The sequence below is a fragment of the Miscanthus floridulus genome, chromosome 5, assembly GCF_019320115.1.
Source record: "Miscanthus floridulus cultivar M001 chromosome 5, ASM1932011v1, whole genome shotgun sequence".
In the NCBI taxonomy this organism is placed as follows: Eukaryota; Viridiplantae; Streptophyta; class Magnoliopsida; order Poales; family Poaceae; genus Miscanthus; species Miscanthus floridulus.
The window spans coordinates 1,229,533-1,257,241 of record NC_089584.1 but is presented as its reverse complement, the minus strand read 5'-3'; the positions used below and the strand labels follow the sequence as shown (position 1 = coordinate 1,257,241).

Sequence of the window (27,709 nt, the reverse complement as noted above, 5' to 3'; positions counted from 1 at the left end):
ACGCAAGGTCAGTGGCAGAGCAAGTCTCTACCCAGTGGGTGATGGACATCCACCATGAAGACATGGCTAGAAGCATGCGTGGGGAGGATGTTGCCCAGCCTACGGATGGCATGGAGCCTAGGTCGGAGGTGGACATTGCCCCGGCTTTGATCGAGCCAAATGTCGTGCCGCTAGGAAGTGAGTAGCCCGCGCCTTTGTTGGTTGCACCGATAGCAGATGCCGCCAAGCCGGTCCAATAGCTTATAAAATATAAGTAGTTTAGTGAATGTAAAAAGTTTAAGTTCGTGGGGGAGACCCTATGTAAATGTTCCTGTGTGCTTAATGACTACGGTTGGTTTCATTTTCTATGATGGAGTCACTCCGTTCGGGGAAGCTTGTTCCCTTTTTGTTCCTTAGTTTTTTCCTTAGCATAATTTTGTTTTTTATTCTTTCCTTCTCGTACCTGCTCATTTATCCCATAGGTTGCAACCTTGGGAGCCCAAGGCATGGGCCGTGAGGCTCGGCTGCTCGTAACCATAGAGAAAGGCGGGTTGCGATCGGTCGGAATGTTTTAAAGCAAAGCTATGTAAGGCAAATTAAAGGAACGAACTACCCTTTTGGTTAGGTAGGAAGGAATTTTACCATATGATAGTAAACAAAATATAGAGGTAGTAGTATACCCTAGTGTACCCTCTGAGCGCCCTAGGGCAAAAAGTGTTTAGGTCGAGGTGCTTTTATAGGAGTATACGCTAAGTAAATAATAGTAAGACTGAAACTTAGGGGAAGAAAAGCGACATAGCTATTCCAAGCGTTCGGAGAGAATGCCGTCATTGCTGTCCTTCAATCGGTAGGCGTCTGGTTGGATCACTTCAACCTTCAGTCGTTCGGATCCTTGCCCGCTATGCCCCCCTTCTTAGTCGCTGCTTCTTCGCCTTTTTCTTCCTTTGGCCTGCTAGCCTACCGCAGAAGGCGCTTGAGGAGCTGGCAGTCCTTGTAGAGGTGTTTGACAGGGTAGTTGTGGTTGGTGCACGGGCTCTCCATGAGCTCATGGAAGTGACCCAGAGGGTCCTGCTGGGGCCCGCGTGCCACGTGATCAGCCGTGGCGTCCAATGCAGAGTTGGTCGGTCGACTATGATCCTTTCTGTTCCTTTTCCCTCTCTATGTGGAGGAGCCCTCGTCCTGATCCTGGTGCTTGGCCTTACCTTTGCCCTGGCCTCCATTGGAGTGTGGTGGGAGCGGCGCTTGCTGGAGGTTTTGGACATAGGTCCACGGGCCTAGGCCATTAGGGTTGGGACCCCGGTTGCTGCTGCGTGTGTCTCGGTTTGGCCCGAGTCGCACATAGATAGGCAGTCGGTACGGAGCGATCGTCAAGTCAAGATGAGGTGCCAATGCGGCCTCCTATGCCATGCTCGGCGGTCATCATGGTGATCGGGTGGAGCGACCCATCTGCTGTGTTCCCATTCCCCTGGTGGGGAGTGAGGTCGCGTGTTGGCGTCGCAACATGGAGCTCTCCGCTTGTTTGTACAGTGGTGGTCTCTACTAGTGCTCGGAGGTTCTGGTGGATCACCTGTTCATGAGGGTCATTCGTCTCGGATAGGACGCGTAGAAGCATCACCGCAGCGCGCGATGTTTTGACTGGCCCAAGCGAACTGTGGGGGATCGGTCCCCCTGTCCATGGTGTTGCACTAGACCCAACGGGCGCGACCCTGAGCACCGCTCATCAGTCTATGCACACAGGGCACAGTGTGGTGCGCTGAGCGCGCTGGCGTAGTCACTGTTGTCGTAGTGCCTCGCCGTGCTCCCGTGTGAGCTCAAGGGTCTCCGCACGAGAGTTCGATGAGGTGTGAGTCTATGAGGACTCTACTTCCATCGGTGGGTGTCCCAGAGCATCCACCATGGCATACTCCCGAGACGGATGGTGGCTAGGTGCCATGTCGTCGATGCTAGAGCCGTCACTCGCCATCGTCATCTATGAGGTCGAGGAAACAGGTGGGAGCATAGCTTGCCATACCCACAAATTTGGATGCGAGAGGGGACGGCGCTGGCATCTTTTGGAGCCCTCGGGCATATGCGTCCGCGGAAGATGCGAGGCCATAGGGGAATCGGTCGTATGGCGGTCGCGTCAGGGACAATGGGGTTCCTCTGGATAATCGGTGGAAGATAGAGAGTAGTAAGTAAATAATATCATGTACATTACTCACAGCGGGGTTTGAGCAGAGAGTTTGCTTAGAATGAAGCGTAGATGCCACGTCGTCGAAGTCGTGCATCCCGGAGTCGATGGAGGGCGCCCCTTCGATGGGTGTCGGGACATGAGCCTCCCCGCAGAGGTGTAGTACGCCAAGCAGGCTAGCAATGAAGTCTAGACTACCGAAGAGGAAGGCCTGGGATGGCTCGAAGATGGATGGAACCCGCATCCCAACTGGTGGGAGAGCAGGAAGTTTGAGCGAGCCAAAGCGAATTGTATCGCCTGCGCCCGCCACGGTGAGGGTGGCGGAAAAATGGGCCATCCAATGACCAAAAAGTGTTGAACGTACAATGTCCTCCCCACGGATGTCGCCAACTGTCGATGCAGAAAGTGACCAACATGTAAATATTTATAGTTTTGCCGTACGTTATGATCGGAGATGACCTAGCACTCAATGACATAGGGTTTATACTGGTTCAGGCAACGTGCCTTACATCCAGTTTGAGTCAGTTGATGACTTTATTCCTGAGCCCAGGTGCTCGAAGTCTGTAGTGGGGTTACAAACAAGAAGGAGAAAGATGGAGTGTACGAGAGGTCCGGTCGAACTCCGGTCGGAAGGGCCGAGAGCGATAGGAGCTCCGCTATGAGCTAAGTGTTCAAGCGTGTGCTTGAGGTCCAAACCTGGTGATTCTATGGTTGTGAGCTAGTGAACTTGGTTGATCTAATGAATCTAAAGGGGCTGAGCTTGAATCAACTTGGTCTATTGGGAGAGAGCGCATCCCCTTTTATAGATGAAGGGGATGGCCTTACAAGTGAGAGGAGAGAGTACGAATGCTTCTAAGCCTTGTTGCCCATGCCGATGGGTACAGGATGATGGTAGGCGTCCACAACACTGTTGGATGTCAGACGCACATGGGAGGTTCCGTCGTCCTTGTTTAGGTATGGCAGATGTCGGTACCTGCATATACTGTTGATACCTACAGGCATGTGAGGAGTTTCACCATGTGCACTCGGTACGGTAAATCTCAGCGCCCACAACACTATTGATGCCCAGAGACACGTGGGGGGAACCTTACCGTATGAGAGTTTAATGACGCTCACAATACTGTAGGGGAAATGTAGGCGCCTACAACACTATTTGTGTTAGGGCGGTTGCAGAGTACTGTTTCGTGCAGGGTACGGTCCCTAGTACCATGGTTTGACTTATGCGCCTTGCCTTGCTTTTCTCCACATGTCTCCTGGTCCCTACCGAGCGGGCATCCCCGGTCGGTTGATCCTAGTTGGCTCTTGATCATGCCAGTCAAATAAGAGCAGTGAGCAGGGGCCGGGCGTATCCTCGGTCGAAGAGTGCGGGGTCGGAGTCAAAAGCGGTGCTTTTTGCCAGGCCTTCCGGTCGAAAAGGCCGTCCGGAGGCGGGTTGATGACTGAATTGAGCGCTCTGGTCGGAGAGGTGAGCCGGAGTTGGAAAACGGACGCTGTTCCTCCTCGGCCTAACCTTCCGGTCGGAGATTGGATCACTCCTCCACCCTGTCGCTCAGGTATTTGGGCCAGCCCATGAGTTGCGTGCTGTCTGCTTGGGCCAAGCTTTTGCGGGGAAGCCGGTCCACAAGGGACCTCGGGTTTATGAACCCGACAATCCCGTTTTTGCCAAAACTCCTCCGATACATCTCTTGCATCTAACAAAACGGATGTAATTTAACAAATAAAAATCAAAACATCACAAATTAATACCAATGAGAACCATAACTACAATACAACCAATTTCGTTCTAAGAACCGAAAGCAATTAACATTAAACCCTAAACCTAGGGTTTTTAATGTTATGCAAAACAATGAACCCATAAAATATAACAACATGCGCTACGATTACCTAGGTTTAATACAAATATTAAAAATTACATGAAACCCCAAGTAATGACAATTCTTAGGTTGAAAAATCCGACTAATATATACCGAATCGATGCGAAAAAATTAAGAGGGGAGCGAGGATACCTTGCTCTCGAAGATCTACGGATCAAATCAAAGTTTCTAAGGTCTAATATGCCGATTCGTGAGGTAGGACGAAGTGGGGAGAGAAAAAACCCGAGGGAGGAGAAAGAAGGCTCGGGCAGGAAGGTTGGGGCCGGGGTTAAAACACAAGCTCGGCGCCAATCACCCTGACGCCGAGCTCGACGTCAGGGTGATTGGCGCCGAGCTTCCTGCCATGTCACCGTCATGTTGGTTTCGAGCCCAAGAGCTCAGCGCCAGGGACGCTGGTGCTAGGCGTGTAAGCTCGGCGCCAGCAACGATGGCGCTGAGCTAAGGGTCCATATTTTAAAATCTTTCCTCCAGTAGCATACTTGTGAACAATTTTTTTAAAAAAAGGCTAAAAAATAAAAAATTCGGCAGCTTGTGCTGCCGGTGGCAACTCTGTAATTGTGATGATGGACTGGAGTGGGGAGTCATCGGTATGGGCTTCAGATGGGCCTCATGGGCTGTTCGGATCGACCCAGTAGTATTACAGTCTCACGAGCCCACGACCTGATCGCGCTCTGGCTCTGAGCCTTTGGTTAGCCCTTCGTCTCTGTGTTCTGCTCCCCTTCCCCTCGGCGGCGGGCGGCGAGGGTTTGGAGGCGGGCGGTGAGCGGCGCAAGACCCTAGCTCCTCGGCGGCATCTTCTCGTCAAGTGGCTCGCGCCGTCGCCGACCCCGCGGGCGCGATGAGGGTGAAGGTGATTTCGCGCTCCACGGACGAGTTCACGCGCGAGCGCAGCCAGGACCTGCAGGTAGGCGACCCCTCATAAGATGCTCCTAGTTTTTTAACCAATTGGACAATTAGGCTATACCCTCTTGCAACTTCCATTGAGGGGTAGAACCTCGCATTCTCTATACATCATGTTTCTGGATCGAGTGTCAGTTTGCTGTTTCAGCATAATAACCATATGATTTGAAATCTTCAGCATGTGCCATCAGATGTAAACAAATGTTGTACATAATTGGATGCCACTTACAGCACACTAATTGAAGTCTTTCAAATATTAGTCCCGTTACATTTCAAGCATTTGGTCTTAGAATTTCACTTTCCTCCACCACTGACGTTCCCAATGGCACTCTGTTGGTCTCTACAGAAAGTATTCCGCAACTATGATCCAGCGCTTCGTAGTCAAGAGAAAGCTGTTGAATACACTCGAGCACTTAATGCTGCAAAGTTAGAGAAGGTATGCCACTTCTTCCTTTCCTGCATTCATGTTTTGTTTATTTACTTTCTATATATTGGGATGATAATTCTTCTGCTCTCCTTGTGCAGATATTTGCTAAGCCATTTGTTGGAGCTATGAATGGGCATATTGATGCGGTATCATGCATGGCAAAAAACCCCAATCATTTGAAAGCAATATTTTCTAGTTCAATGGATGGAGGTACTTACCTACTTCTCGAAAATCTTTTATCTTGCTGGTTGTGTCCCCACAATACTCCTTGCTTCTTGAATGAATCGAATCAATCAATTACTTTTATCGTACAAGTACACACTAGAGACTTATGGTGTTGTCACTTTTAGTGGCAGCCTTTTTGGTGATACCAATGAGAGATTGTATTCCTGAGTTCATTTCCATCTTTGTAACTGGCTAGCTGCTTCAAGTGAACTCTTGACATTCTTCTCCTGCATAGACAAGTAGATAACCTTCCAGTCCTCATCTTCTAATTATGTATTGGTTCAGTGACATGTTTAGCATGAATGAAACACTATTTGGATGTACTTAGAAAATAAAATATGAGCCTGCAACGTTTGCCTGCATTTGTTTAAGCATGCTTTTACTTTGTTATTACGAGACTGTACAATGGCCTCTAGGATGCAGTCTATGGTAATTAGCTAATTGCCTTCTGCACCTATTGTGGACACTGCTAGTTAGAGGGTCTGGAACTTGTTTAGCATACAGTAGGTAACTTTTTTTTTGAACGGCAAAGACTGTGGGGGAGTTCCCCACAGTGGGCGGTACCCAGTGCAGAGAGCTCCCGCTCTGTGCGGGGTCTGGGGAAGGGTGTCAATGGCAAGCCTTCCCACAGTGATTTTATAAAAATAAACACAAGGTGGTTACATACATACAGTAGGTAACTTGTCAGTTCAATTCCACACACACACAAAAATATATCATATGTTGGTCCGAGTGATCAACAGAGTTACATAAAAGCAATTCCATATTGGTGGGCTATGTCTTATTTTTATATTTATATCTAGTGGACAGGCAACCCCGCCGCTATTCCAAAATTATAGTTTGGTTGTCAAGGTTCTTGAGTACCTCAAGAGTCTTGTGTCATATATTTACAAATAGGACATCATGTAGTTTCAGTAGTGCTTGTTGTAGCCATTATATGCAAATTTGCAACCTGATTTTTATTCAACCACTCCTTAAGTGCTGAACATGGTCTGTCATCTTCATTATTTTAGTGGATCCATGCTTTACCTTTATCTGTGAATCAACTTGAAACTTGGATAATAAATGGTAAAATTCACCTTTCTGTTTTCTTCGCAGATATTCGCCTTTGGGACATTGCTGCGAGGTACTGCTATTTATTGAGGATTACCTCATTCCTTTTCCTCAATTGGTTCTTGGATTTATATCATAATATTCCATGTCGTATATAAAGTGAATTTGTGTGATTTTTACAATAACGACAACAGGAAGACAGTTTGCCAGTTCCCTGGACACCAGGGTGCTGTAAGAGGTTTAACAACATCCACGGATGGTGATCTTCTTGTATCATGTGGCGTTGATTGCACGTAAGTTAATTGTTGATATAACTTTCTTTGTCTTTAAGACAGCGTTCTGGATTTCCATGTGTCAAGTTGCTTTATATCTATAAACGATATGTAGCAGTAACACATCTGATGCACTTACATACAGCCAAGGTGAACTGACTGTAGGCATGATTGGTGAGGTTAGGGATAATAATAAATATTAAAGATGCCAATATTTATAGCATCGCCTGATGGTCTATTTGGAGTGGTTTTGTAGATATGCCTTTAGACTCTGTTGCCTTCCAGGGTTTATACAGATTATGCATATGTTGTCTAAAACTTAGTTAATTTTATGAAACTGTAGTGTTTTGAGGTGTAAAGTAAAGCAGTTCTGTTATTTCTGTTATATGTATTATTACCATACTCCATACACTTACACTCTCATTGGTCGCAGTGTTCGGCTCTGGAAAGTTCCGATGCTTAAAATGGTGGACACCAGCGACCGTACTGGAGATAATTCCCAGGCATGCATTGGATAGACACATCTATCTCGTTTTACTCTGATTCTGTTTCTGACTTTTTTCAGTTCACCAATTTTGCAGCCATCAGCAGTCTACACCTGGAAGCATGCATTCTGGTAAGGGCAACATTTTTTTTGTCATACCTTAGCTCCTCTCATTTTTATCTGCAAAAATTGTAATAATAATCTTTGTTCTCATAACTTTTAGGGGTGCTGACCACCAGTGGGATGGTAATCTTTTTGCAACTGTTGGTGCTCAAGTTGATATATGGGATCCTGACAGGTATATATGATTCATTTCTAGCAATTTTAATTTTGTTTCTATGTGTTACCAGCATCCACACTCATTTTATCTGCACAGGTCGGAGCCAATAAATAGCTTTGAGTGGGGTAAAGATACGGTTCTTTCTGTGCGATTTGATCCTGGAGATTGTAATATTTTGATTACATCAGGCAGGTAAATTTGCTATTTTATCTGCAAAATTTGATATGTTTCTGTTTTGCTATGGTTTTATTAATCCCAGTGCAACACACAATAACTTAACTGAATGGAATGTACATTTTTCTCTTTCTTGGTAACCTTGATGTCATTTCATGTTGTCATTGTTATCATAGTTGTGAAGGACCTTGTGAGAAAATCTCAGTTCCTTTCTTATAAACCCTTTTTTTTCAGAGGTCAGTCACTCTGGTTGACTTGACCTCATCTCACAGTTATGTTAGTGGTATCAACAAGAGTCAAGAGGATTAGATATCTTTGTTTCTTATTTGTTGGGACACCTTTCAAATGGCCCATTTATGATCGAGCTAGTTTGGCTACTCCCTCCAGTTTTCAAATACTTGATCTTTTGGACACTGATGTGGTCTACCAAAAATAGCTTTGACCAATGAATATCTTAACAAATTTATGCTTCTTTTATAGTACTTCTCAAGATGAATCTATGCATATTTGATCACCAGGTTTCTGAATTAAATACTTTATAAGTTATTTGTAATCAAACAAGGGCGGGCCTAGTGCAAGCGGTAGAGTCTTACCGCCTGTGACCGGAAGGTCCCGGGTTCGAGTTGCGGTCTCCTCGCATTGCACAGGCGAGGGTAAGGTGTCGCAGAACCGACCAATTTATAAGAATACAAGTACAATGGCAATCCGCAAGCGGTCGCACTATCATACTTGAACCCATATAAACCCGGTAGTCCGTCGAGTACCACGACGGGTCTCGATAAACGATTTACAACAACCAAGATCGTACAGGATTCAACATACATGCCACATATTACATAAAGTTCACAGATACTTTTCATCATCAGAGTACGAATAAAAGTTATTACAAACCAAGTTTGATAAACAAAGCGGAAGCAAATAAGTTCAAGATAAAGTTTTCCAACATAGTTTGATACAGTGCCAAGCCAGATCACGGTCCACAAAAGCAAAGATAGGAATTACTACAGACGGCCGCCCAAGGCTTACTCCTCATCCACGGCGGGATAGAAGCAACTCTTGCAATACCCATGATACACAGTGCCATCTGCAACAATGGGAAAATAAACCCTGAGTACGAGAAGGTACTCAGCTAGACTTACCCGTCATGAACCAGAAATAAAATGACTCCAAGGATTATGCAAGGCTGTATAAGTGGACGTAACTTGACAACATTTTGCGTAAAAGGCAATTTACCCGTTGTACCATTATGATTCCTTTATCAAGTTAATTATGACTATCCATTTCTAGATTAGCAACTATCCTGTGCCAAACATGTGGTATATCATTTAGAAGCATACAATAGTAACCATAGCAGGTATTGTAATTCCATATTCATTTGAACCATCATGTTTCATAATATAGTTGCTACGATGTTGGGACTAGCCAAGTTTCTCACTATCCGGGAGAGACGGCGATTCGAATCGATTTCAACCAGCTGGGAATTTATTCCTAACACAAACCCAGATCTATCAGCCACGATAGTCTTAGGTCACCTTTGGTACAACTTAGGTACACATTTCGCGGGTCCGTACCGCGCCGCACAATCTGGAACACCAGATGCCAGGATGCTCAGGCCAAGCCTGCCCTTGGGCTCAGTCTGATCGTTCCCCGGAAGGAGCGCACAACAGAATGGTTCCCGGCCTGAGTTGAATTACTCGGCTTCGCGGTTGGAACGAGTTATCCGGCCAGCTAAGTGAGAGGCATGCGTTCAATCTTGTCAGAAGCGCCAACAACGGTACGGTCCTTAATCGACACAGACGGGGATAAATCCACACCCAAGACCTCCATGTCTTGTTGCTTCTCTATCGACTTCCCGTCCGGTCTCAATTTATTTTTACCACATGATTCTGTTCCACGATAGCAGATATAGCCAACCGTGCTCCGGTATCCACCTATATCTCGCAGGTGACAGGACATCACCCGACTTCTACCGGTCTAAGCATGGCTAAGCATATATTCGATCCTGGACCTATACCGGTTAAAGGGTTAATATCTGGACAAGGAATGTACATGCATCAAGTGGTTTCATTCAACTCTTATAACCTAATGCATCAATCATAAATACGTAAGTAAACATTTGTAAATTACTGGGAGACTTATAATGCTCCGGGGCTTGCCTCGCAGAAAGGAAGTAGGGCGGTGGTCAGGACACTCCGGAAGCTCTTCAGGGTTATGCTCCACGTCTTCGGGAGCTGCGGCTTGCGGATCCTCCTGCGGGTTCCCTTCCTCTGCTTCTTCGAATTCCAGCAACGTGATCTCTTCCTCCGATCCTAGATGTATGAGTATGGTATAAGTATTACGAATGCATATATGTTAACAAGTGCATCACGTTGTTTGAGTAGGTGCATATCTTTTCTCGATTATTACTTGACTACTTCTACAATGCATCGACTATGCCACAAAGAGTAGCTACTTGCTTCGCTCATAACTGGAGTTCTACAAATCCAAAATCAGTGATCCTGGACTTTCTGGAAAGCTTATCAAATTCTCTACAACTTTGTTATTAACCATTTTTACAGTCTACATCAGTTTCAACATGCAACTCATCACACTCTAAATCAGTCTGGAAACTATTTAACATGCAATGTAAAGTAATAATACTTCTACTTCATGTAATCATTCAAAATTTGACAACCTAGACTCTACCACCAGTTTAAGCATACCAAATACAGTTAAGATGATGTAATGGTGAAGTCCAAACTATTTATTTAAATGCCTTTATTATTTTATTTAGATATCTAGGTTAAATAATAAACATATATCAGATGTACTTCATAAATTCTCAAAAATTTACAGTGCCTCACTAATGCTATCAAAGGACTACCATAAAAATTTCATGTCATTTTACTAAGTAGAACATTCTATATAAAAATGATAAGGCAGCAAGGCTTGAAATAGCATAAATGAAAAATCCTATTGAAAAGTGTCAAGCAACAGATTTTCTATTTTTCTTAACATCCATATGGTACTAGTATTACCTCCAACAAATTTCATGAATTTTGGACTCATAAATAATTTATAAAAATTCATGCAAGGATTAACTAGCCATAAAAGAAAAATCTATAACTATAATTCTACACATGCACTGGTCCTCAAATTTTTACCAGAGTTCACATATGCTAAGACTAGCTTACCACAAAAATTTCATAATTTTTGGAGCACAGGAACTCTAGATATAAAATAAACAAATTTGAATGCATTCAAAAGCACATTTGAAATCCCTATTTAAATCTCCAGAAATTTCTACTGTTGACACCAAGAACATATTTTTCTTAAATACTACACTTCCTAAGCAACACAATCATATTTATTTCACAATTTTAGGAGCTACCAAACTGAAGATACAAAATTCACAAAACAAATCAAAAACTGGAATCAAATGAGCTATCCTACAATACTGCTGTCGCTGACCGGTGGGACCCGGTGGTCAGGGGACCCCACATGTCATTGACTCGGAGCAGAGCAGCGACGCTGCTGGGCACTGCGCGGCTGCGGCTCGTCGACGGCGAGCTTCGCCGACGGTGAGGTCATCATGGTATGACCTACATGACCTGGCGAACCTACTGAGCCACATGGCCGGACCTATTGCCGACCCTAGAGCTGACGGCGGCGGCCATGGCGGAACGGCGGGGCTGGACCACGGCGGTACGCCGGCGTGGGCTACGGTGGTTCAAATCAACGCGTGGACAAGCATCTATGAACGCTGGGGGACCTAGCGCGCTAGCTAACGGAGCGAGAGGAGGTCTGTGGCGGCGTGGCCACGACGACGGGGCTCACGGCGGAACTCCGGCGAGCACTAGCATGGCGTTGGCGCTTACCGAACGCGGTCAGCGGGTACGGGAGGAGGCAGTGAGTCGCTGGGGAGCTAGTTGTGCTGCTTCGGTGAAGAATGGATGGCTAGGCGCGAGCTTGCGTGGCTATGGCGACGGCGGAGCTGCGGGCGCTCGGCGGCTGCTGCTGGCGCTGCGAGACGGCGAAGGAGACCGAGGCGAAGTGAAAATGGAGCGCGGCTGAATGCGGGCGGGCGCTGGGGACTTGAAGGCGCGCGTCTGCCTGCCTTGGCCGCGCTGGGCAGAGCGCCGGCGACGCGTGGCCAGCCGTGACGTCCACGCGGCGCGCGGACTCTGCTCCGGTCGGCCACTGAAGAACGAGCGGTTCAGTTCGTCAGTCGCCCGAGCAGAGCCTGACAGCGCGTTTTCAATTTGATTTATCAGCTAATCCGTGGCTCATTCGTGCAAACATTCTGAATAGATTTTGTAGACCTATGTACCATTTACAATATCTCTTAAGAAACCTTCTTCTAATTCGCAACAGATAGGGAGAAAAATCAATCCAAAGTTGAGCCTGTCAACTGCCATTGTAAAAAGGACTTAGAAAAATTCGTTAAGTAATGAAAGCTTGGTTTTGCTGGTTTTTGTGGGACCCATTCAAGTATGTTAGAAGCTAAATCAGTCCATGACCCAAAAATAAAAGTTGTTCCTTATGTCAAACACTACAACTTTGCTTTAGTGAACTCCTCCATGCAAGGTCCCTAACACCTAGTTCCAAATTGGTCAAACATATCACTTTTAAAAGAGGAAACACATCAAAGCATGGCTTAATGACCAAACTAGCCCTAGCACTAAATACCAAAGTTGTTCCTAATGATATCCTAAGCATGTTTGAGCAATTTGCAAGATCATCCTATCATTTTATGCAGTGGTCACTCATAGAGCTATCCAGGTCAACACATGAAATATCACTTAAATGCTTGATCATGAGATGTGGCCTTCATGAACAAGGTTCCTTTTGTTAACCTAAGTGTAGCTAAGGTGTTTTAGTGACTAGCATTACCCACTTGCATTCATTTGTACAAGATCATATGCATAGGTTCCAAGAAACACGAGATAACAAGCAATGTTTCATATGTTTCGATCAAATGTTTCAATTGTAAATGATGATTTATGAATGCTTGATGCTCATGCTCATGTTATGCAAGTCAAGTTATGCAAGGCTAACACCCGATGTGTTACAGCCCCTCCCCGTTATAAAAATCTCATCCCGAGATTTGCAAGACCTACCATTCTTGGAAAAAGGCGGGATAAACTTCTCGTAGATAATCTTCTCTTTCCCACGTAGCATCTTGTTCACTATGATTGTTTCACACCACCTTATAAAACTTAATAATCTTACTCCTTGTCACTCTCTCCATCTCTTCTACTACTTGAATTGGCTTTTCTTCATAGGTCAAATCCGATTGAAGCTGCACGTGGGTGGGTGCAATCGCTTCTTCCGGTACTCGAAGACATTTCTTTAGCTGAGAAACATGGAACACATCAAAGATTGCACTCATCTCTGGTGGTAGTTGTAGCTTATATGCAACATTTCCTTTTCGTTCCAAAATTTTGTATGGCCCTACATATCTTGGTGAAAGCTTTTTTTTCATCCCAAATCTTTTCACACCTTTCATGGGTGATACTCTCAAGTACACATAGTCACCTACTTCAAAAGTCAGTGGTCTTCTTCTCCTGTCGGCATAACTCTTCTGTCTTGATTGAGCTGCCTTCATGTGTTGTTGGATGATACGTACTTGTTCTTCGGCTTTATTGACAAAATCAATACCAAAGTATCTCCTTTCACCGGGTTCAATCCAATTCAATGGAGTTCTGCACTTTCTGCCATACAAGGCTTCAAATAGAGCCATTTTGATACTCGCTTGATAACTGTTGTTATAGGAGAATTCAGCTAAAGGTAACCATTTCTCCCATGAACCTTTTGAAGATATAACACAAGCTCTAAGTAAATCTTCTAGGATTTGGTTTACTCTCTCTGTCTGTCCTGAAGTTTGCGGATGATAAGCTGAACTTCTGATTAGCTTGGTTCCCAAAGCTTGGTGTAAGTGTTCCCAGAAACGAGTTATGAACTGTGGTCCTCTATCCGAGATTATGGTCCTGGGTACTCCATGCAATCTCACGATCTGGGACACATATATCTCAGCGTACTTCCCAACTATATACCGTGTATTCACGGGTATAAAGTGTGCTGACTTGGTGAGACGATCAACAATGACCCAGATTGAATCATGACCTTGTGGCGTTGTTGGAAGGCCTGTAATAAAGTCCATACTGATTTCCTCCCATTTTCATCCTGGAATAGGCAGTGGCTGAAGTAATCCAGCAGTTTTCATATGGACGGCTTTCACTCTACTACAGTTATCACACCTAGCAACATAGGCTGCGATCTCTTTCTTCATCTTAGTCCACCAAAAACGAGTTCTTAGATCTTGATACATTTTACTGCTACCCGGGTGGATAGACAATTTGGACGAGTGAGCTTCCTCGAAAATTTGATTCCTTAGCTCACGGTCTTTTGGCACCACTAGCCGGTCCTCAAACCATAATACACCTTTTTCGTCCAATCTAAAATGTTTGGTTTCTTGCTCTTGCTTTTTTATCTTGATGTGACTTATTCCTACATCTGTCTGCTGTAGCTCTATGATTTTGCCCTCAAGCGAACAACTGATCGTGATATTGTGCAGTACAGCAGGATGTAGCAAGTTGAATCCATCTTCCAATAGTGCTTCCATAGTGTTGCAATGGGACTTCCGACTAAGTGCATCAGCTACTACATTTGCTTTACCCGGATGGTAATGCACTTCCAAATTGTAATCCTTAATCAATTCCAACCATCTACGTTGTCTCATGTTCAGTTCTGGCTGGGTAAAGATATACTTGAGGCTTTTGTGGTCAGTATAGATATGACATACATTGCCCAACAAGTAATGTCTTCATATCTTTAATGCATGGACAACGGCTGCCAGTTCCAAATCATGTGTAGGATAGTTGACTTTATGTTTTCTCAATTGCCGAGAGGCATATGCAATTACTCTCCCTTCTTGCATAAGCACACATCCCAAACCTATTCTTGAGGCATCACAAAATACATCAAAAGGCTTTTCAATGTCTGGTTGTGCTAGCACAGGTGCTGTAGTCAACAAAGTTCTGAGGGTGTGAAAAGCGGTTTCACATTCTGGTGTCCATTTGTATTTCTCATCTTTCTGAAATAGTCTGGTCATAGGCTTAGCTATTTTTGAGAAATCTGGAATAAACCGACGATAGTATCCTGCTAACCCCAGGAAACTCCGAACTTCATGGACCGAAGTTGGGGCTTTTCAATCCATGACCTCTTGTACTTTTGATGGGTCTACTGAGATTTCATCTCTTGATAAAATGTGACCTAAGAAAGGTACTTTGCTCATCCAAAATTCACATTTGCTAAACTTGGCATATAGCTTATGCTCCTTCAATCTGGATAGGACAATCCTCAGATGTTCTTCATGATCTGACTCATTTTCTGAATAAATCAATATGTCATCGATAAACACGACCACGAACTTATCAAGTTCGGGCATGAATACCGAGTTCATTAGGTACATGAAATAGGCTGGGGCATTTGTTAGTCCGAAAGACATAACCAAATACTCGTATAAGCCGTACCTAGTAGAGAAAGCGGTTTTAGGTATATCCTCTGGTCTGATCTTTATCTGATGGTACCCTGATCTCAAGTCAATTTTGGAGAATACCTTTGCCTTCGCTAGCTGATCGAACAAGATGTCAATGCGGGGCAATGGATATTTGTTCTTGATGGTCACATCATTGAGTGGTCTGTAATCTACACACATTCTCAGTGACTTATCCTTCTTTTTCACAAACAATGCTGGGCATCCCCACGGAGATGAGCTAGGTTGGATAAGACCTTTGTCCAATAGATCTTGCAATTGAACTTTAAGTTCTGCTAACTCATTGGGTGGCATTCTATAGGGCCTTCTGGATATGGGTGCGGTACCTGGCACTAATTCAATCTTAAATTCCACGTCTCTATCCGGTGGTAGACCTGGTAATTTCTCTGGAAATACATCCGGAAACTCACAAACCACTGGAATATCACATATGGTGGTGGCTTGGATAGCACAGGCTAAATGTTGGGGTTCGAAATCGCGGGAGAGTGGGACTAGAAAAGCATTCCCTCCCGTGGGTTCTCTCAACATAATAGTGCGGGTGCTAGTGTCAATAAGAACACCATGATCCTTCATCTAATTCATGCCTAAGATTACACTTATCGACAACCCCGGCAATATTATCAAATCTGTTGTGTACTCTCTCCCTTGTATCAAGATGAGTACATTTTTGACTATCTTTTTGGTAGTAACAGTACCCCCTGTTGAACTTATGTTAAAACCCCCTTTACTTACTTCTATAATTTCTTGATCATATCTAGATGCAAATGCTTGACTCATAAATGAATGAGAAGCTCCCGAGTCAAATAAAACAACTGCGGAATGCTTGTTGACGAGAAACATACCAGCCGTGACAACTTCTCCGGCGGGCACTTCCTCCACAGCGGTATAATGCACTTGTCCCTGACGTGCCCTGCATTCACCTGCCTCTGATTGTTCTGATTTGAGTTGCTATTCCTCTTGGGGTGGGGGCACTCCTTGGACCAATGACCCAGTTGGTTGCAGTTGAAACAAGGTTGATTATATCTAAATCCGGTGAAGCTGTCCTGATTGCCATTTCCTTTTGGTAAGGCAATAGTGAACGCCTTACGAAACGGTTTCTGTGGCCTGTTATTCTGAGCTTTTGGTGGTGGAGGCCTGAACTTGGGTGCAGGTGGACGGAATTGTGGCCTAGCTGCGATAGGCGCTTTTGACTGGAAAGATCCGGATGCACCGACCTCATATGCCCTCTTGCGACCTTTAGCAACTGCATGCAGGTTGTTGTGGTTTTCTTGGGTCAAGGCATCACTAATAAACTCATTGTACGTGGCACATCGAGAATTTGCCATAGTCTTTATTAATTTGGTACCCAGACCTCGCTTGATACTCTCAATCTTTTTCTCTTCCGTATCCACGAAACTTGGAGCATATCTTGACAAGTTGTTGAATGCGTGCATGTATTCTGTGAGTGACTTTGTTCCCTGAGTGAGCCTCATAAATTCGGCTGCTTTCATGCGCATCAAGCCCGGGGGAATATGGTGTCTCCTAAAAGCCAACTTGAACTGATCCCAGGTCACTCTCGCATTAGCAGGCAGAGACGACAGGAAGTGTGTCCACCAGATTTCTGCTGGTCCTTGCAATTGATGAGAAGCATATTCTGCTTTCAGGTGCTCTGTGACCCTTAGCAGACGAAATTTCTGCTCGATGGTATTTAGCCACTCATCGGCCTGCAGTGGTTCCTTAGCCACCTTGAAGATCGGAGGCTTCGTGTCCAGAAACTCCTTGAATGAACTGTGCTGATTTGGTTCGGCCCCTGGTTGCTGTGGATGGCCACGAGCAGTGTTTTGCGCGATGAGGCGCAAAGCTTCCTCCATTGTCCTTTGGCTCCCTAGGAACTGGGTAAAGAATTCCTGAGCAGACGGTGGCGGTGGGGGTGGCAAGTCATCCTGGTTGCCATCCTGGCTGCCACCAGCTCCAGCACGGGTGCACGTCATCTGCGAAGTTGCAACAATAAGCGATTATTGATTGATGCCAAGAGATTGCAGATGAATTAGGTACTCATGCCAAACTGAAATTACTGGAGAAATTTTCTCAAAAGCACAATAAAAACAAAGGCATAATAATTCATTCTCGCAACATGACATCGCCAATTTGACCACTTATCGTGCTCATAACGCATGCAATTTTAAAGCGTGATTACCGACAAAGTACTGGAATTGCATTGACGTTCAACCAAACATGCGATTAACATTACATGATAGTCTGGTTACGAATGCCAACTTCGAACTACAGGTCCATTACATAAATAAAGGTGGTACATTAGTCCTTCCACTAAATGCTAAGCGATCTAATCCTCATCATGATCACTATCGAGGTCAGATGCAGAATCATCTCCTTCCTCAGGCTCTATTTCTTCTTCAGGCTCCACTTCTTCTTCCTCGTACCCTTTTAGATCCATTTCTGCGGCTCCAGGTGGTACATAAGGGTGGAGCTGATTGTGCAGTAGATGAACCTCTTCATGCAGATTATCGTTGTATTCTTCCGCATTGGCCAGCTGTTGTCCCAGCTCAAACTGTCGAGCCCTCAGGACATCTTCCCTGGACCAAGCTGCATTTCGCTGGTGAGTTAACCGAGTCATTTCTTCAGTGAGCCTCTCTATCTCGGCGTCGTGCTCCCTCTGAAGCTGACGTCGGTCCTCGCGGGCATGACCAAGAGCGCCAGACACACGTCTGAGGCTACCTTCAACTCCATCTAACACTCTCATCATTGCGAACATGATGCTCATGGAAGGGTTATCGCTGTTCTGCCCTTCTGCTGCACCAATCTCCAAAGATCTTCCTCTTGCCTGCTGCCATGAGTCAGTGGAGGGATTGCCCCTCGGAAAAACTCCAACCAAAGCGGCTGCCAGCTCCTGAGGAAAACGACCCATGATATCCCTCAGGATCCCAAAGGCTGCCCTGCCAGCTGCTTCTTCAGCAGTCCTGCTAGTCGACTCATAACACCAACCTGTCCACTCAGAATTGTCACCTCGGGGACGAACAACGGCCTCCACAATAACTAAGAGACCCTCTCCCAACCGCTCATTCGCCCAGAAGTAGCGGGGTTCCATTCCATCAGGATAGCCTACATAGCTGAGCACTCTCCACAAGAGTGTAGGCATCCCAAACTCTCCAAGGAACGTGTGACGTTGACGGGTACGTGGAGCAAGCTGACGGCTAGGAGCTCTGCCTCCGGTGGACTTGCGAGCAGTCTGCTTAGTGCGTGCCATCTGCACCATCAACATGTACCCTTTTGTGAGACAATGCCATAATGGATAAGAGTTACATAACCGAGTAAGAATTTTATAAAGGGAGGAACAATGTAGTTATGTGTATGGTAATTTAACATGATGCATGCTCGTTCCGTACGTCCTCACAAACTTAGGAAAAATTTGTTTCTAACGGTAGACACGGTGGCATACATACGTTCTCTCATATATATCGTAACTAGTCGAGCTACACGTTTCGTTGTTAGTGTACCTGCATAAAATTTCATTTCAGCCCTAAACCCATAACGAAATATGCAGAATGTAATTGTAAATACTTTCATATATGTATCCCCATACATATACTTCTGTATCAATCTACCCAACAATAATTTAAACCCACAATTAAATACGTACCATATACACATGCAAGCATGCATACATAGCCGTACCAAGGCTAACTCTTCCCGACCGCACGCTCACATCTTGCGGTCATACACTCATCTTACCTTGGCGTAGAGGCATTTGATCCATACATTACCACTCAAGTGAATGGCATTCATACTATAGCACGCCGTATGGACGACGAAGCAAAAACCCCCATGTTAGTACTTAAATAGCCACCTAATAGTTCTTACTTTGGGCATAAGAAAAGTGATCATTGGCACACTTTAGATTTCAAATACCTATTATATAACTATTAGTTGCTAGAAAAGGGTTTTTAGAAAACAAAAACTTTTGTTTTAAATACACTTGTGACAATTAACGTTGAACCCTGCTCTGATACCAGCTGTCGCAGAACCGACCAATTTATAAGAATACAAGTACAATGGCAATCCGCAAGCGGTCGCACTATCATACTTGAATCCATATAAACCCGGTAGTCCGTCGAGTACCACGACGGGTCTCGATAAACGATTTACAACAACCAAGATCGTACATGATTCAACATACATGCCTCATATTACATAAAGTTCACAGATACTTTTCATCATCAGAGTACGAATAAAAGTTATTACAAACCAAGTTTGATAAACAAAGCGGAAGCAAATAAGTTTAAGATAAAGTTTTCCAACATAGTTTGATACAGTGCCAAGCTAGATCACGGTCCACAAAAGCAAAGATAGGAATTACTACAGAAGCCTGCCCAAGGCTTACTCCTCATCCACGGCGGGATAGAAGCAACTCTTGCAATACCCATGATACACAGTGCCATCTGCAACAATGGGAAAATAAACCCTGAGTACGAGAAGGTACTCAGTTAGACTTACCCGTCATGAACCAGAAATAAAATGACTCCAAGGATTATGTAAGGCTGTATAAGTGGACGTAACTTGACAACATTTTGCGTAAAAGGCAATTTACCCGTTGTACCATTATGGTTCCTTTATCAAGTTAATTATGACTATCCATTTCTAGATTAGCAACTATCCTGTGTCAAACATGTGGTATATCATTTAGAAGCATACAATAGTAACCATAGCAGGTATTGTAATTCCATATTCATTTGAACCATCATGTTTCATAATATAGTTGCTACGATGTTGGGACTAGCCAAGTTTCTCACTATCCGGGAGAGACGGCGATTCGAATCGATTTCAACCAGCTGGGAATTTATTCCTAACACAAACCCAGATCTATCAGCCACGATAGTCTTAGGTCACCTTTGGTACAACTTAGGTACACATTTCGCGGGTCCGTACCGCGCCGCACAATCTGGAACACCAGATGCCAGGATGCTCAGGCCAAGCCTGCCCTTGGGCTCAGTCTGATCGTTCCCCGGAAGGAGCGCACAACAGAACGGTTCCCGGCCTGAGTTGAATTACTCGGCTTCGCGGTTGGAACGAGTTATCCGGCCAGCTAAGTGAGAGGCATGCGTTCAATCTTGTCAGAAGCGCCAACAACGGTACGGTCCTTAATCGACACAGACGGGGATAAATCCACACCCAAGACCTCCATGTCTTGTTGCTTCTCTATCGACTTCCCGTCCGGTCTCAATTTATTTTTACCACATGATTCTGTTCCACGATAGCAGATATAGCCAACCGTGCTCCGGTATCCACCTATATCTCGCAGGTGACAGGACATCACCCGACTTCTACCGGTCTAAGCATGGCTAAGCATATATTCGATCCTGGACCTATACCAGTTAAAGGGTTAATATCTGGACAAGGAATGTACATGCATCAAGTGGTTTTATTCAACTCTTATAACCTAATGCATCAATCATAAATACGTAAGTAAACATTTGTAAATTACTGGGAGACTTATAATGCTCCGGGGCTTGCCTCGCTGAAAGGAAGTAGGGCGGTGGTCAGGACACTCCGGAAGCTCTTCAGGGTTCTGCCCCACGCCTTCGGGAGCTGCGGCTTGCGGATCCTCCTGCGGGTTCCCTTCCTCTGCTTCTTCGAATTCCAGCAACATGATCCCTTCCTCCGATCCTAGATGTATGAGTATGGTATAAGTATTACGAATGCATATATGTTAACAAGTGCATCGCGTTGTTTGAGTAGGTGCATATCTCTTTTCGATTATTACTTGACTACTTCTACAATGCATCGACTATGCCACAAAGAGTAGCTACTTGCTTCGCTCATAACTGGAGTTCTACAAATCCAAAATCAGTGATCCTGGACTTTCTGGAAAGCTTATCAAATTCTCTACAACTTTGTTATTAACCATTTTTACAGTCTACATCAGTTTCAACATGCAACTCATCACACTCTAGAATCAGTCTGGAAACTATTTAACATGCAATGTAAAGTAATAATACTTCTACTTCATGTAATCATTCAAAATTTGACAACCTATACTCTACCACCAGTTTAAGCATACCAAATACAGTTAAGATGATGTAATGGTGAAGTCCAAACTATTTATTTAAATGCCTTTATTATTTTATTTAGATATCTAGGTTAAATAATAAACATATATCAGATGTACTTCATAAATTCTCAAAAATTTACAGTGCCTCACTAATGCTATCAAAGGACTACCATAAAAATTTCATGTCATTTTACTAAGTAGAACATTCTATATAAAAATGATAAGGCAGCAAGGCTTGAAATAGCATAAATGGAAAATCCTATTGAAAAGTGTCAAGCAACAGATTTTCTATTTTTCTTAACATCCATATGGTACTAGTATTACCTCCAACAAATTTCATGAATTTTGGACTCATAAATAATTTATAAAAATTCATGCAAGGATTAACTAGCCATAAAAGAAAAATCTATAACTATAATTCTACACATGCACTGGTCCTCAAATTTTTACCAGAGTTCACATATGCTAAGACTAGCTTACCACAAAAATTTCATAATTTTTGGAGCACAGGAACTCTAGATATAAAATAAACAAATTTGAATGCATTCAAAAGCACATTTGAAATCCCTATTTAAATCTCCAGAAATTTCTACTGTTGACATCAAGAACATATTTTTCTTAAATACTACACTTCCTAAGCAACACAATCATATTTATTTCACAATTTTAGGAGCTACCAAACTGAAGATACAAAATTCACAAAACAAATCAAAAACTGGAATCAAATGAGCTATCCTACAATACTGCTGTCGCTGACCGGTGGGACCCGGTGGTCAGGGGACCCCACATGTCATTGACTCGGAGCAGAGCAGCGGCGCTGCTGGGCACTGCGCGGCTGCGGCTCATCGACGGCGAGCTTCGCCGGCGGTGAGGTCATCATGGTATGACCTACATGACCTGGCGAACCTACTGAGCCACATGGCCGGACCTATTGCCGACCCTAGAGCTGACGGCGGCGGCCATGGCGGAACGGCGGGGCTGGACCACGGTGGTACGCCGGCGTGGGCTACGGTGGTTCAAATCAACGCGTGGACAAGCATCTATGAATGCTGGGGGACCTAGCGCGCTAGCTAACGGAGCGGGAGGAGGTCTGTGGCGGCGTGGCCACGACGACGGGGCTCACGGCGGAACTCCGGCGAGCACTAGCATGGCGTTGGCGCTTACCGAACGCGGTCAGCGGGTACGGGAGGAGGCAGTGAGTCGCTGGGGAGCTAGTTGTGCTGCTTCGGTGAAGAATGGATGGCTAGGCGCGAGCTTGCGTGGCTATGGCGACGGCGGAGCTGCGGGCGCTCGGCGGCTGCTGCTGGCGCTGCGAGACGGCGAAGGAGACCGAGGCGAAGTGAAAATGGAGCGCGGCTGAATGCGGGCGGGCGCTGGGGACTTGAAGGCGCGCGTCTGCCTGCCTTGGCCGCGCTGGGCAGAGCGCCGGCGACGCGCGGCCAGCCATGACGTCCACGCGGCGCGCGGACTCTGCTCCGGTCGGCCACTGAAGAACGAGCGGTTCAGTTCGTCAGTCGCCCGAGCAAAGCCTGACAGCGCGTTTTCAATTTGATTTATCAGCTAATCCGTGGCTCCTTCGTGCAAACATCCTGAATAGATTTTGTAGTCCTATGTACCATTTACAATATCTCTTAAGAAACCTTCTTCTAATTCGCAACAGATAGGGAGAAAAATCAATCCAAAGTTGAGCCTGTCAACTGCCATTGTAAAAAGGACTTAGAAAAATTCGTTAAGTAATGAAAGCTTGGTTTTGCTGGTTTTTGTGGGACCCATTCAAGCATGTTAGAAGCTAAATCAGTCCATGACCCAAAAATAAAAGTTGTTCCTTATGTCAAACACTACAACTTTGCTTTAGTGAACTCCTCCATGCAAGGTCCCTAACACCTAGTTCCAAATTGGTCAAACATGTCACTTTTAAAAGAGGAAACACATCAAAGCATGGCTTAATGACCAAACTAGCCCTAGCACTAAATACCAAAGTTGTTCCTAATGATATCCTAAGCATGTTTGAGCAATTTGCAAGATCATCCTATCATTTTATGCAGTGGTCACTCATAGAGCTATCCAGGTCAACACATGAAATATCACTTAAATGCTTGATCATGAGATGTGGCCTTCATGAACAAGGTTCCTTTTATTAACCTAAGTGTAGCTAAGGTGTTTTAGTGACTAGCATTACCCACTTGCATTCATTTGTACAAGATCATATGCATAGGTTCCAAGAAACACGAGATAACAAGCAATGTTTCATATGTTTCGATCAAATGTTTCAATTGTAAATGATGATTTATGAATGCTTGATGCTCATGCTCATGTTATGCAAGTCAAGTTATGCAAGGCTAACACCCGAGGTGTTACATAAGGCTTGCCACTAACACCTTTCCCCAGACCCCGCACAGAGTGGGAGCTCTCTGCACTGGGTACACCCTTTTTTTTATTTGTAATCAAAGTTTTAAAGTTTTGACTCAAACCTTGTCCAAAGTGTCAAATGAAGTATTTGCAAACCGGTGGAAGCACATGAGTTCTAAACTGTCTTCACTCTGTCAGTCACCTCACAAATTGTTGGTTTGGCTGTGGTCACTATAAAATTGCTTAACAATATTTTGTATGTTAATACTGAATATCAGGACATATGTAACATCTCAATGAGAATGCTCTAAGCATTGTTAATGCTTAAAAATATTTTTTATGTCAATCCTGGAGATCAGGACAGGACATATGTAACATCTCAATGAAGAGAATGCTCTAAGCATTGCTAACTTTTGTGGTCTCATATTTCCAGTGATCGGAGTCTAACACTCTACGACCTGCGCATGTCATCTCCAGCTAGAAAGCTAATAATGAAGGTCAGTTGATTCTCATCTTTGGAATCCTGATAAATGTACATTTTCTTCTAGCTTCTATTTTTGTACCTACTGAATTGTACACAGTGATGTATGCTTTGATTATGCAGACAAGGTGCAATTCAGTATGCTGGAACCCTAGAGAGCCCATGAACTTCACTGCTGTAAGATTCAAATTTATTTTTATATTTACTTGAGCTGTCACATAATTCTGACTATCATATTATAAATATTTGTTAAGTCTGCAACTCCAGCATTTAGGAACTGATGTTGTGTTCCCTTTTGTCACTAGGCAAATGAAGACACAAACTGTTATTCGTTTGATGCTAGAAGGCTGGACGAAGCCAAAATTGTTCACAAAGGCCATGTTTCAGCAGTGTAAGTGTATTTTTCTGCAAAATTACCTTTTGTGCTATTTATTTAGTAGGTGTGGCTGTAAAGATTTATTATCCTGACTAGTATATATTTCTTATCAATATGAAGAGCATATGAATATTGAGGAAAGTTAGAAGAACCTATATTGATATTTCCCTTGCTGGCATATATCTCTTATCAATTTGAAGAACATTGGAAAAAATCATAGGGTACAAAGAGAAAATAGAAACTGGATTTGTCACTTAATTCAGTGGTGGGGTTGCTCCATTGTCGTACAGTTGATTATAGATCAAACATGACTTAAATAACCTTTTGAAGTTGCATTAACTCATATGTACAGAAGATATCATTTCATGTAGTTGATCTGTACTTATGACATCGGTAGGGTACACGTTTAGTTTCTTCTAATTTGCTGGTCATCTTACATGAATTTGGGTTTTCAGGATGGATATTGACTACTCTCCAACAGGGCGTGAATTTGTTACTGGTTCCTATGATAGAACAGTATGTCTACTCCTAAAGAACTTACAATGAGTTCATACTCTTTGTTATTTTTATTCAGTGATGTATATATAATACTTTTTGCAGGTAAGGATTTTTAATTATCTTGGAGATCACAGCAGAGAGATTTACCACACCAAGAGGATGCAAAGGTTCTTCTTTATTACTACAATATTTGTCAGTCGCCACCTTTTGTTTCTAGTTACTGTTGGTGTCCTCATTTTTAGACCAAAGTCCAGACTGGGTACCTTATGCTTAACTCCACTTGCATTAACCCTCAAAATCTCTATGCTGTTAAACTGAGTGGATTGTTTAGTGGGAGGTCCATCTATGTTGATATAGATCTCCAAGTGGGGCATGGAGCATTCTATAACTGAGTTTTGTTTTCTAGATAGTTTCAGGAAGTAGTTTGGTATGAATGAGTTCAGATTTCGTTTTATGCATCTTTTTTCTGAAAGATAATTTCCTGCTATTTACCACAAACATTATTGTAAGATTATAATCAATTTACCATATTACTTTGAAGGGTGTTTTGTGTGAAGTACACCTACGACGGGACCTATCTAGTCTCTGGCAGTGATGATACAAATCTTCGGCTATGGAAGTCCAAAGCTTCGGAACAACTTGGAGTTGTAAGTTTTTCAATACCACTCAGTGTTTTCAAGTTGCTGTTCTGTTTTGGCATGCTTGTTGCCTGCTGGTGTTCAGAGTCATGCTGAATTCAGGTGGTAGCTTTTTTGGACAAGTACACAGGCATCTGTCTTCTCACTGTAGATCAGTGGATGCTCCATGACTTGGCAGTATTGCAATTGCCAACTTTGTATGCCCTAATTTACTTCGCGGAGCACCTGGATTATTACTATAGATGGTCTTTAATATGTATTTTTCATATCCATTAAGGGATGCAAGCGGGCTGGATTGTACAGACCATCTTTTTGGAAAAAAAAGTTCTGCCTTTCCAACCGCGCACAGCCAAGTTCTTGCAATAGTTTTCAGCCCATCAGCTAATCAAACTCCTAAGGGAAAAGAGAACACCAAAGGAAAGGAGAAAAAAATCAAAAGCAAATTCTTTGTACAGACCATTTCACCCATTGTATAGTTGTTTTCCTATACCATTAATGCCAAGAGTCATAAGTAGACAGTGAACTAGCAGCTAAGTGGGCTTAGACAATGAGGCGGCCGACAGGCTTCCTTTGATCATGATTGGTCATTGCTTGGCTTTGTTTGGTCAGTTGAATTTATTACCGGATTATCCTGCTTGCCTGAAAACGGTTGCATTAGCATTTTTGGTACTTGGATCTAGTTTGTATTTGGTCTTGTCTGCATGAGGTCATAGTTTGCTTCAAGAACACCTAGCGAGGAACATGTATGTGGAGGCAAAGCAAATGCTCTTTTTTTTTTCATTTTACTTCACTGAGAAATTCTGTTTTTTTTTGGCATCATGTATGCTTAGTTTAGCTTTTGAGGATTAATACTTGAATGATTGAATCCGTGTAAACTGATGAGGGGAACATGTGTTATTGTTGTGAATGGTTGCACTTATTGTTCCCGTATTCGTTTTGTGTCTCTGTCATTAACTTATGGATACGTATCTTGGAAAATGACTGTACTACTTATCATTGATGCCTTAGGATTTTGTTGTTAGTTTGTAGGCAGTAATTGTCATCAGTTGTACTCCTGACCATTAATGGAAGAGTTTATGAATGCTTTGCTGTTGAGTTCTTGTATGTGACTGAACAAATCTCTCGTGCAGCTTCTTCCACGGGAGCGTAAAAAGCAAGAGTACCAGGATGCTTTGAAGGAGCGGTACAAGCACCTCCCAGAAGTCAAGCGGATTGTAAGGTAAGCTAGTTTTGCCTCCCGGCATGCATGGGGAAGTCATACCTTTTTTTTTATTATGTAATCACAAGTAGTTGATGAGCCAGCGTCTCTTACTGTCAGTTTGCTAAATAAAAAGTTCCATCATGCATGGCTTTGCTGTTAATTATTACAGGCACAGACACCTGCCGAAGCCAATCTACAAGGCAGCCTACCTACGGCGCACGATGATCGAAGCTGAAAGCCGCAAAGAGGAAAGAAGGCGAAAGCACAGCGCTCCGGGGAGCATGGCTGTGCAGCCCTTCAGGAAGCGAAGAATCATCAAAGAAGTTGAGTAGGCATGCAGTTGGGAGTTTGTTTTGTTGAAAGCGGTGTTGAGATGAGAATGCATGCGTGTTTGCCGTTGAGAGTAGAGCTCTAGTTTTGCACCCCCCCACCCCCACCCCTAATTATATGTTTTGTATTGGTTTGAGTATTATTTAAAATTCAAAACCAAATATTTGTTGTGGGCCATGCGTTATAAGATCTTTGCAACCGTGAGCAATTCCGAACTGAAATTATAGGGCTTATTCTCAGGGAAACTAACGCCCGATGGCTGAAATAATTGGGCATTCAGTTTCAGTGAACTGGACTACTGGAAAGACACGGGCATCATCATCTGGAACGTAACAGCAAATAAAGCTGGTCCAGCGACATATCTGTCGTGAAGTACATTCATGTTTTTGAATTGCTGGTGGTCACATGAGTATGG

At 43.9% G+C, this 27,709-nt stretch overlaps 1 protein-coding gene across 1 annotated transcript; it reads left to right on the top strand.

Annotated features, from left to right (window-relative positions):
• Window positions 1-4,695: 4,695 nt before the first annotated feature.
• On the top strand, window positions 4,696-27,688 carry LOC136553241 (uncharacterized). The gene is made up of 17 exons (XM_066544620.1): window positions 4,696-4,927; window positions 5,270-5,359; window positions 5,449-5,560; window positions 6,674-6,701; window positions 6,823-6,921; window positions 7,334-7,403; window positions 7,482-7,516; window positions 7,608-7,682; window positions 7,761-7,856; window positions 24,204-24,267; window positions 24,375-24,428; window positions 24,557-24,642; window positions 25,083-25,143; window positions 25,228-25,292; window positions 25,667-25,772; window positions 26,894-26,982; window positions 27,134-27,688. Exons 1-17 carry the CDS (start codon window positions 4,862-4,864, stop codon window positions 27,294-27,296), a joined length of 1,359 nt encoding a protein of 452 aa, XP_066400717.1. The 5' UTR covers window positions 4,696-4,861; the 3' UTR covers window positions 27,297-27,688.
• Window positions 27,689-27,709: the final 21 nt, after the last annotated feature.

Coding starts and splice junctions, on each gene's coding strand:
- LOC136553241 (XM_066544620.1), top strand. CDS start 4,862: ATGAGGGTGAAGGTGATTTCGCGCTCCACGGACGAGTTCACGCGCGAG. Junction 6,702..6,822: donor CTTTGGGACATTGCTGCGAG/GTACTGCTATTT, acceptor TAACGACAACAG/GAAGACAGTTTGCCAGTTCC. Junction 7,517..7,607: donor ACCTGGAAGCATGCATTCTG/GTAAGGGCAACA, acceptor CATAACTTTTAG/GGGTGCTGACCACCAGTGGG.